General features: G+C 41.6%; 1 protein-coding gene across 1 annotated transcript; it reads left to right on the top strand.

Moving 5' to 3' along the window:
* The first annotated feature begins 8,783 nt into the window (after window positions 1-8,783).
* LOC129723438 (V-type proton ATPase 116 kDa subunit a 1-like) lies at window positions 8,784-12,206 on the top strand. Its single transcript, XM_055677669.1, has 7 exons — window positions 8,784-9,295; window positions 9,363-9,656; window positions 9,723-9,929; window positions 10,136-10,218; window positions 10,283-11,727; window positions 11,789-11,960; window positions 12,032-12,206. The coding sequence occupies exons 1-7, from the start codon at window positions 9,179-9,181 to the stop codon at window positions 12,126-12,128; spliced, it is 2,415 nt and encodes an 804-aa protein (XP_055533644.1). The 5' UTR covers window positions 8,784-9,178; the 3' UTR covers window positions 12,129-12,206.
* The last annotated feature ends 2,563 nt before the right edge of the window (window positions 12,207-14,769 follow it).

Below are 14,769 nucleotides of genomic sequence, written 5' to 3'. Positions count from 1 at the left end.
CATAAACAGCGCAATAGTCGAGTGTAGTTGTGCGTGATTGTTCTTGTGAAGGCAGAAAGGAATGAGATCGACACGCGTTTACGATCGAAAAAAAGAAGTTTGCTATCGTAACGTCTAAGTACCGTTTTTTCCAAATCGTGCGTGAGCAGGTGAGACTCGAACCCACAACTTCTAATCTCCGGTCAGATGCGTTTCAGAGGTTCGAGTCCCACCTGCTGGACTGTATTTTTCGCAAATTTTTAATTAACTATTTCCCTAGCTAGTACATTTTTCAATCGTCAGCTCCACATTTACTGCTTGAAATAGAAATAAAAATAGCTTGACTTGCATCATAGTCATTAAAAATTAGTAAGATAAATATTTCATGACGGACCATCAAGTCAAGATGTTGCCGTTGGTAGAGACGGCAACAGACTGGCGCTTTTCGATCTTTTACTGATGCAGTAAACCCCACTGCGACGTGAGAGTTACGAAACAGCAGCCAGCCACCAAACAATACTCTTTACTGAGTAAATGATGACGTGCGATAAAGTGTGCAAGCGCTACAAAATAGCTATCAAGAGAGATTAGAAGTTGTGGGTTCGAGTCCCACCTGCTGGACTATATTTTTCGTGAATTTCTAATTAACTATTTCCCCAGTTAGTACATTTTTCAAACGCATTCCACATTTACTGCTTGAAATATGTTTGTAATAACTTCTTCATGTTCAAAATACCCAACAGGCGCATGTTGTAAAATTACTTCATTTTCATGACGACAGGTCGTTAAAGACCCACTACCGAATCCAGAATACATCTCCACTTTACTAGTTCTTGGGCTAGTCTACTCCAATCGCACCTAACACCTGCCAGTCGGGCGTCCTTATCCACACCACACTTTTATCGAATACGGGGTCTACCATGGAGTCGCCGAGCTCTGGTGGGCTCTCTGCTGAATGTTATCTTTGCTGGTTACTCCTCCGACATTCGTGCCACGTGCTCAGCCCACTGTAGCCTGCCGTATTTTATCAGCTTGATGATATCCGCATGTTGGTATGCTTGTTACGCCTGCTGGAATACGCGTCTGCGCCACACTCCTTCTCAGTTTTCCGCCAAGTATTGAAGATGGGTTCCTACGCTCATCGACCAACTTTCATGGCCGTAGAGTACCACCGGGAGAATCAGAGTCCTGTGGAGCGCAGATTTTGTGCGGACATGCATGCTACGGGATCTCAGATGGCTACGTAAACCGTGAAAGGTCCTGTTTGCAGCTGCTATAGGCCGCTTTCCTACGCGGCCAACGTCGCTGTCACACGTTACGAGAGTACCAAGGTACACAAATTCGTCGACTACTTCATAGATACTTCCATCTATCACAACTTCAGTACCAAGATCTGATGAAATTCCTCGCTCTCCACCAGTCACCATGTACTTTATATGGTGAAGTTGTTGGTAAGTCCCAGTCTCGCTGCTTCACTCTTGAAAAGCACGAATGCCACTTCCCCTGCTCTGCGATCAATACCGATGATATCAATATTATCCGCAAAGCCAAGGAGCATTTGAAACTTTGAGATAATAGTACCGCTTTTTTACACGCCAGCTCTTCGTACTGTACCCTTCAAGACAGTGTTGAACAACAGGTTCGAGAGCCCGTAACGCTGCTTCGGATCGTCTAACATCACGAACTGATCCAAAGTTTCACCGGCTAGCGTCAATAGTGGCACGAATCAGCTTATTCAGTTTCGTTGGAAAACCGTATCCAAGAATAATCTGCCATAACTCGTTGCACTTAACTGAATCGTGTGCCGCCTTGAAGTCTATGAACAGATGATGTGTCTGCAACTTTTCTGAACTTGTCAAGATTTTGACGCAACATTTGGTCCGTTGTAGGTCGCCCCGTAAACTGCACTGGTACTCTCCGACAAAGACTTCCTGCAACGGCCTTCGAATATTAACCAGGATGCGGACAGAATCTTGTGAAAAGAACTGTGGAGTGTTATGCCTCGATAATTACTGAAACCGAGTCGGTAGCCCTTTTAATAGACTGAGCAAATGAGTCCATCCATCAAGTCCGCTGGAAGTTTTTCTTCGGACCAAACTTTCAAGATGAGCCGATAGGTTGCACACAATAGATACTCACTCCCGTTTTCATAAACTTTGGATGAGAGTTCAAGCTTGGCGGTTCTACAGTTTGTCCAGCAGTACAACAGTTGATGTAAAATAGACCCCAGTGTAGTCCAGAGCATATTGCCCAGCAACTCATATTCTTACCCCCACGTGGTCTGACTGAGATACGAGATACGAGCAATCAAGGAAAGATTGATGAATCAGTCGTTGGTCGTATGCTGGCAAGAAAGGGGAGCTGTTCTCATTTGAGGGAGGTTTGAGTGTCTTTTCCTTTTGTCAAGGACTCAATGGCAGTCTTAAACAGTGACTAGTCCAGAGCGGACGACTGAACTTTGAAATGCAGTGGCTCGTCAGCTACACCCAAGACGGCAGCCTAGTCGTGAGACTCGGCATCGCGTTCTCATGTCGAATTCGTTTTTACGCCAGGACTATACTGTCCCGGACTACACTTTGCAGCTGAAAAAAAAACACTTTCCGAGCAGTTGCTATGGTGTGCGTAATACCAGAGGTAGCTGTCACTTTTGTTCTGGTCATTATCACCATTGTCTTTTTATCGCGTTTGTGCTACTGTACGAAAAATTTGCCAATTTACTGAAAATGACAAAATAACAAAATAAAATAAATAAAATCCAACCTGATGTTTGACACGCGAAGAACGATAATCAAAGCAAACCGATTTTGACACACTTTTTTTTATTTTGACACATACGTGTGAATGTGTTGGTGTCTTCAAAACTGCACTGTGTTTCTTTCGCGGATTGTCCGGGACAGAAAAAGGGTAGTCCGGGATAGGCCGGAAATGAAAAAAAACAGCTCTAGGACAAAGTGTAGTCCGCGGAGTAGCTACACCGCAAAAACGAAAACGACATTAGTAAGGCAACATGCTAACACAAATATACTAAGAAAAATCCAGAGAATAATGCTAATCGGAACAATCGGAATAAACCTAGGCCAACGGAAAAAGACATTAGATTAGAAACTTGGCACTTGGAATGTTGATATTCTGCTTAAATCGACACACCCGAGTGTCAGTCATACAAGTGGTGCGTTGGCCTATAACCGGAGAACGTGAATTTCAGGCGGTGAACCTCTTTCAAGTACTACATCTTATATAGTGTCGTAAACAGAGTCGAATGGAGAGTCAGTCTCGTGTTGTTGAGGAACCAAATGAGACGTGTCATCTAGTGGAGGCCCATTAACGTGGTAGTGTGTAGAAGCCACCACGTGGTCACCACGTGGTCGACTATGAATTTTAAGCGTCACTAGACTCGGGAATAGTTAATGCGTTATCTATAAAAGCACTATCATATGTTTTTATCACCATAAAAAACATGATGATATGTTTTTACAAGTGATGCATTAACTATTACCGAGTGGTAAGCATTTGAAAATTCGAAGTTGACCACGTGGTGGCTCGAAGTCGGCCATTTATGGCTTCGACGCACTTCCACCTTAATGACCGTTAAACGTATTGAGGACTAAGGGCAAATACAGCCTTATCAACTTGTAAAGGAGGAGTTGAAAATGTAGTGGTCAAACGACCAAAGCAGGTAAAGAAGGCGCGGAGCTGGTAGATCGCCTCTATACTTAAATCAGACGGAACAAAGTACGCCAAAGTCTCGAAGAAAATGAGAGGCGAAACCCAGCTCAATGATTAAGGGGTGTATGTGCGGAACATCGACTGGCGAGATGATCCATGAGCTCCGAAAGTATGCGAAGAACGGCGCTGTCTACAAGGCTGTCGTAGAGCAGGTCCTAGGAGAGAAGGTGCTAGGTTGGGCACTCACCTCGGAGGTGACTCTTCAGCTTACAAAACTGAATGAAACCACGCGTGATGTTGCATAAGCCCTCAAAAAGAAGTATGGGGTGGAGGGGGCCACTGAGGCAATTCCCCTCCAAAAGGGTCCAGCGGGGACCCAGGTGACTAGCGTCGACTAGGTGCGAACCTGACACTTCGAGCTAGCTTAAGGTCGGCTCTCCAGGTAGTAACCTAGAAGGTTATAAGAGTAAAGAGGTTGCATCAAGCACAAAAGCCACTCCTAGACGTAATACATATACTAATAAGCTAGGAGACTTGATAGAGCCAGGAAGTTGCACAAATCATAAAGGCCGCACCCTGAAGCAATACCCAGCGGTCGTCCCGAGGAGTATTATGGGCTGGAGACTGCAGCGTTTTTAGTAGGTCAAACCCCACACTACATGAGGTTGGTCTCCCAGTTGTTCGGCAGAAAATTTCCCCTCCACCTGAAATTAAAAAAAAAAGACGTAATACTTAACCGTCGTTCCGGAAAGAGTAGAACTGTAGACTGGAGAGGTTTTAGTGGATACGGAACAGGCCGAGTAGGTACCTGGAGGAGTGTAACTACCCCAGCATCATTCAACCAGTTTCATCCTCACACCCTGAGTTCCCTCTTCAGATGTCTGTTAATAGATTTCCCCGCCACCTTAAACAAAAAGATGGTCGGTTAGTATGCCCTCTAGGTATACTCCATTAACCGGTTTGCTTCATTAGCTTTGAAGGAGCCCGTAAGTCCTGGACCTGCCAGAGGCCCGGTAGAGCCAGTTATGTAGGCGTGATGAAGATGCAACCCATAACGCGAAGGATTGCGAGGTATCTCTCAAGTGCCTGGTATATTTTGGAAAACGGGAAACCAAACACTTTATGACTTTATGGGAGGTCCTAAGTGACCAACTGGCAAGCCGGTTGCGGATAAACCCACTATGGTGGCCATATAAACGACGAGCAGATTCCCGATTCAGGAGGTTGTGTCAACCTCAAAAGAAAATTGCGCGGTTGGCAAGATGAACCGAGTGTTCTACTGGAGTTCTTACGCTCTTGCTTCACCACATTTGTCTATCCAAAAGATCGAACCAGATGGTCGACTTGTTTTTTATGGAGCTGACGGGCCCAACGCCGTTGGTGGCGGCGGGCGTATTCAGCACATGGACTGTTGAGTGAGTAAGTCGTTACACGAACCAGAGGGGCCATATCTTGTTGGAAGCTTTGGTAGAGCGCTGCGCAACATTCAGATCTGCAAAATCGGCGCTAAAGAGTGCGTTTAAGACGAGCAAAAAGGCTTGTTTCGATAGGCTGTGACGCCTACAGGTTCGTAATGGCCTAGACAAAAGGCGCGATGTCACCTGCAGAGCGATGCTAGAGCATATCACCGTAACACTCTTACCACGCCGTGAACCAAGTCCTGACTGTAGCAACTATAAAAGCATAACCCTCCTCAATTCCACGTAGGAAATTCTCTTCCGCATCCTGTTCCATAGACTGCGGCCGTTGCAGGAAGCTTCTATTGGTGAATGCCAGTGCGGTTTTCGTGCGAGACGATCTACAACGAATCAGTTTTTCACCTTGAGACAAATTGTAGACGCATCATCTATTTATGAACTTCAAGGCGGCGTGCGATTCGGTTAGGTCCTCGAACAAGGTGTTTAACCAAAACTGATTAAGCTGATACGTGTGACCCTTGACAGATTCACATCATGCGACAGCGGAACATGTTGGTTGGTGTGAAGCAATGGGTTTTCGAACTTGCTGTTCAACATAGTCTTGGAAGATACAATATGATGGGCAGGTGTGCAGAGCAGTGGCGCCATCATCACGAAGTCTCACATGCTTCTGGGCTTCACAGACGACATCAATATCTTCGGTGTTGATCACAGATCTGTGAAGGAGGCTTTCACGGTTTTAAAAAAGAAAGTTGCGAGAGTTGAACTTACCATAAACACTAACAAAACAAGGTACATAATGATTGACAGGGAGCGAGTAAGTCCTACGGGCGTTGGTGTTTCGTAGCAAGCTTAAGTTCCGCAGCTCACAAACACGCACTGGCGCAGAATCCTGCGATCAATACTAGGTGTCAAACTAGAAAATGGGGTCAACCCGCTTCTATCCTTCCGACGCTCCATGTGAATTTTCCATTGTTCGAAAGTTGCCGGAAGTTATGTTCTGCGAGGTTCTAAACAACGCATGCCGCTTTCACTTCACAGTTTCAACAAGAATTCTGTCTGTTTTAATGCTGATTTGATCTTCGGGAATAGGTTCAAAGGACCTGGCACCATGGTCAGGTGAATGAAGTGGACGGTCTAAAACTAAGCAGTTTGAGCCGACATGTAGTCTTGGTGGACAATCTTTAACTTTTTTCCGCAATTTGAATCATTGTTTCCGTACTCTTCAACGGAGTCTAGGAAACACCTATCAAAAGTAATATTCATAAATAGTTCGACCTTCAAGAATCCATGTTTTTATCCATTCATGCTTTTATGTTCTTCATGTTTTCAGCAAAACGAAACAAATACCTCTCACATAAACGATGATGGGGAGACTGCCATTTCAAAAGAAGGCTTTACACAGCTGTTGGTGGACCGAATTGGGTGTGGGTATAGTTTAGTAGACACTTGGTGTATAAACACGCTGATATTGTCAAGCAAATGAAACACGGCAGGTTACAGTGAGCAGGCCACGTAGCACGTATTGCGGATGAGCGACCGGTAGAAATAATAGTAGTAAGAGACCCGAATAAAAACCGACGATTTCTAGGCAGACCTCGTACGCGTTGCTGGCTACGAGGATACCCCCAACGAGTGGAGGAGCCGTCAAAGACCGAGGCGTATTCCGAATTCTTAAGATCTGTGGACGATCTGCCGCCATTGAAGTAATGAATAAGTAAGTATGATAGCATTTATAATCACTTTTAACAATTGTTTTAGGCATATTGTTTCTTTAAGATTCATATGTTTCCAATAAACTAGAATTCATTCCAATTTCATTGGTACCCAAAGGCTAGAAATCCGTCAAGGAATCATCGAGATATGAATTATTTATTTATAGGTGTTATTGTTGGCAGTTGTTTTTTCTGGTTGGGTAAAATTTTTCTTGGGCTCGCAGCACCCTAGCAAAACTCAATGTATAGGCCTCATTGAACCAAACAACATTGCAAACCTGATTTATCTGAACTAACATATGAATAAGTATGCAGTATTTAAACCTTTGTCTTTTACGTGGATAACTTTCAAAAATTGTTTGAACTTTTATTTAAAAATATTTAAAAAAATTAATTCAAGATCCTACACTGCAGAAATATAATTTTAAGAACAGAGAGTAGGTTTTAAAATATCTGTTACTCACCAGTATCTCAGATTTTTTTTTCAAATTTTTTTTTTTTCAGATCGACAATTTAGTTGCCTAAAGCACATAACAAATCCCAGTTTTTCAACAAAAACTTTTTCGTGTATTAAGCATCAAAAAGCAAACAACTGTAAAAAATGCACTTAAATAAATCATATCTCGATGGTTTCTTGGTCAATTTTCGATCTTTGGGTGCCAATAAACTCGGAATGAATCCTAGTTAATTGGCACCATATGAACCTAATGGAAACAAGATGCCAGAAAAAGCTCTACGCGATGCAAAAATGTACATTTTGTCGCAAACTCCTGAAATCCAAAGCATTTCCGGTGTAGAATGATCACGTCAAATTCTCAAGTGATACTAGGAAATATAGAACAGTTTTCCAGTTAAATGGAATCTGTTTCACAAAATTGATTAATTTTTCGTGATGTTCTGGGCATTTGAAAATTGATAAAATTTTGCATGTCTCATCATTTTGTCTACCCCCAGTACGATTCCTCTTCAAATTATTTTAACACAACGCCCCTGTTTCAACGGTTGAAATAAATTGTTTGATAGAGGTATCAGTGAGGATAACGCAAAATCACATAATGACCCCATTGTGTGATTTGCCTCCAGCAGTAAACTGTGTGGTAATGTGCCTGTGTGTGGTCCATTTTGGGCTTAATAATGCCACAGTAGCGCCAAAGCTCACAACAGAAAATGTGAAATAATTAGCTTTTCAAACTGGAAATCCTTGCCCCGGGATAGAAATAAAAATGAAATGCAGCAGGGCATATCAATTCCGAGCAGGTTTACGAGAACAATTAGGTGGAGGTTCATTAACAATGAAAAACAGCCACGATAAGATTACCGTAAGCGATGGATTTAGGCGAACTGACTGTGCGATTGTGTCTAATTGATACCGACGAGACTAACTTTTTTGTTTGTCAGAATCCAGCCAAAATGCCTCCGGTGATCAGTTTCATGTTTCAATGAACAACGCTGGCTTCCAACTATTTTTAAACCTTATTAATATTGATTGCTCAATCAACGTCATTCGGATTTGAGACACGGTTTACTCATACGATAAAATGCTTTCACTAAGCCCAATGAGCGCAGTCGAGGCGGAATTCGTCTGAGGTTCTTATCAGGTGTGTATCAACTTCTTTTGTGTGAACCCTAGCAGTACGAGCTGATACAGGCAGTATTTATTTGGCGCGGCACTACATTGAAAGTGCTTTAAAAATATTTCATTTGTATTATTTGTATCAGGTATAATTTTGATTAGGTTTTACTAACATCTGCCACTCGGGACGTTATCAGCTTGGTATGTCAGTTGGATTGCCAGATAAGGTGACTTTTCAGCCAATTATAATGCAATAAAAGTGTTACCAACTTAGCCGGTATTGTTCATGTTAGACATATTCCAAATAAGAATGTACACGTACCTATTAGAAGTAAAAACAACCTCAGTTTATGTATTACACATTAAGAGATGCATCACGAGACACGAGTCGTGGAGGTCATTCATAAGCGACAAACAATGCAAGCTTCACCCGATCGACGATCGTTTAGCCGAGGCTTGTACAACCGGTGGCCTTTGAGAAGATGGGAGACCCGTGACCACGTTATCTGTCACCGTCGGCGTCACACCGAGCGTCGCGCTTCTCACCGTGCTTGTGGGAAGCAATTTGTATGGGGCAATTCTTCGTACAACGAGTAGGTACGTAAATGTCCACATGATAAGCCCCATTTATCACTGCCAAGTGCCGTTCGAAACTGGAAAAAAGATGAAACGATAAAACATCACTTGTAGAAGCAGCTGACGAGTGTAATTACTGTGCGAGGTACCCGTTCAGTTTGTTGCGGCGACTCGCAACGGTAGGAGAACACTTGAACGCTAGTAGACAGAATTTATTCGTAGGTGGTGTACTGTAGTGCCGATTTTCCATCATGGGGGCCATGTTTAGGAGCGAACAAATGGACCTGGTCCAGCTGCTCATCCAACCGGAAGCAGCGTATTCTTCGTTGGCGGAGCTTGGCGAGCTAGGAGTAGCTCAGTTTCGCGATGTATGCTCAACTTAAAGACTTATTCGGGAACAAATAACCCTACCAGTAAAATATGCCTAACTTCTAGCTCAACGCGGACGTGAACGTATTCCAGCGGAAATACACCAGCGAAATTCGGCGTTGCGAGGAGATGGAACGGAAGATCGTCGTCGTTCGCAAAGAGCTCACCAAGGACGAAATCCCCATGCCGGATCTGTCGGACAACATTCCGAGAACTCCCAATTCGCGAGAAATAATCGATCTGGAAGCGGCCCTGGAAAAAACCGAAAACGAAATAATCGAGCTGTCCGAGAACAGTAACGCACTGCTGCAAAATTTCATGGAACTCACCGAGCTGAGAAGCGTTCTGGAGAACACCCAAGTGAGACTAAATGAGTGAAAGCTTCCAGCACATTTTCCTAATGAAACAAAACCTTACTCTTCGTAGGGTTTCTTCACCGATAAATCGGCAGCCCAAAACCTGGAAGGCACCGGGGGAGATCCGTACAACGAAAATAAACCGCTAGGGTTCGTAGCCGGGGTGATCCCACGTGAGCGAATAATCGGCTTCGAACGAATGTTGTGGCGAGTATCACGTGGTAACGTCTTCCTACGTCAGGCCCCAATTGATAAGCCGCTGACGGATCCACGCTCGGTAAGTGTGGGTGGGTGGAGGCTGATTGCTTCATAGTGTCTTGTGATGCATTTACGTAACCGATTTGTGTCTTTTGAAAAGAAACAGAAAATAGTTAATAGTTACTTGGCTGTTTGTCTATGTTTTATCAGTTTATTTTGTTGTGTTTTTGATTTTGTTTTATTGATTAAATTATTTACTTAACTTAAATTATTTACTTCTTCAAGGGTGACAAGGTGTACAAAATCGTTTTCGTCGCTTTCTTTCAAGGAGAACAGCTTAAAAGTCGTGTCAAGAAAGTTTGCAGTGGGTACGTACTTTTCCACCTACCCTTAGCTAACATAACTAATAAATTTTCCAAAAATTCTTCACAGCTACCATGCTTCACTTTACCCCTGTCCGAATGATTACTCCGAGCGTACGGAAATGCTGCAAGGTGTACGCACCCGCATCGAGGACCTAAACATGGTCATCAATCAGACCAAGGATCAGCGCCAGCGAGTGCTGCTGAGCGTCGCCAAGGAGGTTCCAAAGTGGGAAATCATCGCCAAAAAGATCAAAGCCATTTACCACACACTGAATATGTTCAACGTCGATGTGTCCAAGAAGTGTCTCTTCGGTGAAGCCTGGGTTCCAACAAGCGACCTGCAGGAGGTGAAGAATGCTTTGATCAAGGGTTCGTCGGCTGTGGGCAGCTCGGTGCCGTCTTTTTTGAATGTTATTTCCGCAACGGAAGCTCCACCAACGTTCAATCGTACCAATAAGTTCACGCAAGGATTTCAGAACTTGATCGAGTCCTACGGAATCGCTTCGTATCGCGAGTGCAACCCTGGTCTGTACACTATCATCACGTTCCCGTTTTTGTTCGCCATAATGTTTGGTGATTTGGGTCACGGTATTATTCTGTTTTTGCTCGGCCTTTGGATGGTTCTGTATGAGACCAGCCTCGCTAAGAATAAGGACGAAATCTGGCAACTATTCTTCGGTGGTCGCTATATCATTCTGCTGATGGGTTGTTTCTCCATGTACACTGGTTTCGTTTATAACGATATATTCTCCAAAACAATGAACATTTTTGGATCATCCTGGACAATTCCATACAACACATCAACCATCATGACGAACAAGGAGTTACAACTGAATCCAGGAGAAATGTATTCAGAAACTATCTACTGGTATGGATTGGATCCAGCGTGGATGCTAGCGTCAAACAAAATCATATTTCTCAACTCGTTCAAGATGAAACTGTCGATCATTTTCGGTGTTGTCCACATGATTTTCGGTGTTTGCATGAGCGTAGTTAACCACGTGCATTTCCGCAGACCAATTAATATCTTGCTGGAGTTCTTGCCGCAGATGCTTTTCCTCATTCTGCTCTTCCTGTACATGTGCTTCATGATGTTCTTCAAATGGGTTCAGTATACTGCAGTTACCGATGAAGATCCACTGAAGCCAGGTTGTGCTCCCTCGGTGCTGATTATGTTTATCAACATGATGCTCTTCAAGGAACAGCTACCATTAGACGGTTGCAAGGAATTTATGTTCGAAGGTCAAAAAACCATTCAAACCATTTTCATCTTCATTTCGCTGCTGTGTATTCCTTGGCTTTTGTTGGCTAAACCGTTCTACATTATGGCCACTAGAAAAAAGCATGCCCACGGGAACCACGTGGCTTCCTCCGGCCACGGAGGCCACGATGATGAACCGATGAGTGAAATCTTCATCCATCAGGCTATTCACACCATAGAGTATATTCTTAGCACCATTTCACACACTGCGTCCTACCTGCGTCTGTGGGCTCTGTCGCTGGCTCATGCCCGTAAGTTGTAAATTATAGTGCTGGGAAACCGTTACTCTTAAGTTATTATTTCACATTACAGAGCTTTCGGAAGTGTTGTACACGATGGTGTTCCAAATTGGACTCAAATCGGATAATTACGTCGGAGCCATCATGATTTGGGTGGTGTTCTGGCCGTGGGCCGTGCTTACTATTGGTATCCTCGTTGGAATGGAAGGTCTGTCCGCCTTCCTGCACACGTTACGTCTTCATTGGTAATATTTCTAGTCTACTAGTTCAGAAAAAAGTGTTTTTTTTTCTCAACATGTTTATTATTTATTTTTAGGGTGGAGTTCATGTCCAAGTTCTACGAAGGCCTGGGTTATCCATTCCAACCATTTTCCTTTAAAGCAATATTGGAAGCAGAAGCAGAAGAAAAGTAGTGTTCTATTCTTACTCTAAATAAATGAGAATTCTGTAAAACACAATAATAAATGCATAGTAATGATTAGCAAAATTAATCGATTTCGTTATTTTTACAACAATAAACTTTCATTGTCTTGTGTATAGTTTATCAGCTCGAAAATAACATGCTGAATATTTCTGCATTCTATCAGTTTTTAAGACAAATTTAAAAAGTTTAGAAAAATTTTCAATGAAATTCTTTTTTTATGTTGGTAATTAGTCCAAAACTTGTATTTGATAACATGTTTCGGCCTTTTTCCTGCACCAAGTTAATCTTCTGTATGATGGCTGTACCGATTCCCAAAGTCTTAGTCTCGGAGGATAGTTCTTTCATAAGCTTCCATTTTCTATTTTTAAGCCCTTGTTTTCCTTATCTTTACAAACTGAAACATTTTATTGAGATAAGTCTGCGCGATATTTCATGAAATTCGTTGTAATATAACAAAAATTCAAGAATTTCAATTAAATTGTTTAGGGTATTTTTACGCAGAGGAGTTTCATAAATATTTAGGGTTAACTTAGATGAAAAATGAATACGAAATTATCCAAACACCTGCAAATAACCTAGCTTTATTCTAACTAGGAGAATTCAAGATTAAAAACTGGAGTAAACTGTGTATAAAAATTTGAAGCTTCTGCAGAAATTTGTTTGATTTTCGGTTCAAAATATTGCGTAAATAACGATTATGTAGATATATTGCACCGTATTATTCCATGTAAACAAAGAGGATGGAAGAGACAATGCATCAGTAATCACTACGTATAAAGTCTGGCGTACTCTAAATTTTGAAGATGCGACTGGAATTCGATTTAACCCTTAAATGCTCACGACGTTAAAAAATCATCTAAAAACATAAAATCTCTGTTTAACAGGTTTACTGCTCTAAAACTAACCAATATGCGTAAAAAAATTAAAAGATTTACTTTACAATGTGAAAATATTACCATGTTTTTTTAAAACAACACTGCGACTGTATCGCAGAAAAAAGTCGAAACAATTACTTTTGTTAACAGTAACATTGAAATTGATCTTTTTTCAGTATAATTTCTGATAATTCAGACATTTTCACTTACCACTAACCTTATTTTAAAATTTATTTTCAGAGACAGTCAGCACCAGTCGGAAATCTCACCATGTTTTTTTTCGTTTCCGAGATTTTGACAGCGAAAATAAAAACAAAACATTCAAATACAGTACTCCCAGCTGTTAAGTTCTCTTCGTTAGAGCCTAGAGAGCTGTTCTAATGAATTATATTTCTACAAAAAACTAAAAAACATATATTTTAAAACGTTTGTAGTTATGTTGTTTTAAAACAACATTGCGCATTTAAGGGTTAAGCCAGAAAACTGCAGAATGCACAAAATATTGGAAAGACAAACTTTTCAGGGGAATAAATTCAATAAATAAGGTGACGAATAGAAAGCTGGATAAAATTGGAACAATTTTTTAAATACTAGAGATTCTCATCCTTTAGCTGTGTCGCTAAACTGGAGATATTCAGGAAAAGCTTGAGGGTTGACAACACTGTAGCCGATGATCTATATTTTTGCCCTAAGACAAGACGCGACAATTGGCTTCTTATTTTTCTTCTCGTAAAGGCCGTCATCCCCGTTAGAATTTTTTGAATGTCCACACAGTTGATGCCATAATGAATATGTTTAACAACTTTTGCAGGTCAAAGAAAATAAAAAAAAAAATTAAATGTAATATATATAGGCAAATAATACTCAATTTTAATTTATTATTTTATGTTCAATAAAGCATACTTCTACTATCAGATTTTTTTCTTCCTAAGTTTTTTGGTACCCTCTGACTTCAATCGAAATAGTAAAAAACGATAAATCAATGCATTTTTAAAGTTATAACAGTGAAATACATTACTCGGTAATATCATGTACATTGCATACTTTTGCATCATTATTCATGAACAATTATAATAGCAAAATTATGACTTTCCGGCAACACTGCGTGACAGTGAAAAGTAATCTCGTTGTATTTTCTACGTGACGATTGCGTTATCGGATTCAGCCAATCAGCAGCCGGTTCGCAATTGGTTGCATGTAACGGTGACCATCTGTCGCGTCTTGTCTTAGCTTTTGCCTACTTTTATTTGTTTTGACATTTCGTAAACGGCACTCGACGAATGAAGAAGACGTGCGCGAACAAATCTTGTACAGTCATGCCGAAATCATCACCTCTCGATACATGAACTCGCAAAAAAAGCTTAATTTGCCCACATCACATCACGATGTGCTTAAAAAGGTTTTCTGAAGAGGACAAAAATATTGGTTGTGCGGATAGTTCTATGGACAGAAAGGTGAAGAAGATTTCTGAGAGGAATTCATATCTCTATCCGAACTGTAAAAGTAGGAATGTCACCTTGTTTCGTTCAGAAATCAAAGAAGCGTTTCGGTTTGAAGTCCTACAGTGCCAATAAAGCCTCCACCGGGACGATAAGCAGAATTTGACGGCCACAAAACGTGCCCAAAAATTCTACTACCGTTAAAATTTTTATTCGCGGTAATGAACGATAAAACATAGAGTATTTTGGGGTAATGTGGACCCCTGGGGTGAAATGGACAATGAACTTGGAAAGTAGCATTTTTTTGGGTTCCATG

The sequence above is a fragment of the Wyeomyia smithii genome, chromosome 2, assembly GCF_029784165.1.
Source record: "Wyeomyia smithii strain HCP4-BCI-WySm-NY-G18 chromosome 2, ASM2978416v1, whole genome shotgun sequence".
Classification (NCBI taxonomy): Eukaryota; Metazoa; Arthropoda; class Insecta; order Diptera; family Culicidae; genus Wyeomyia; species Wyeomyia smithii.
This window is presented reverse-complemented; position numbering and strand designations above follow the sequence as displayed.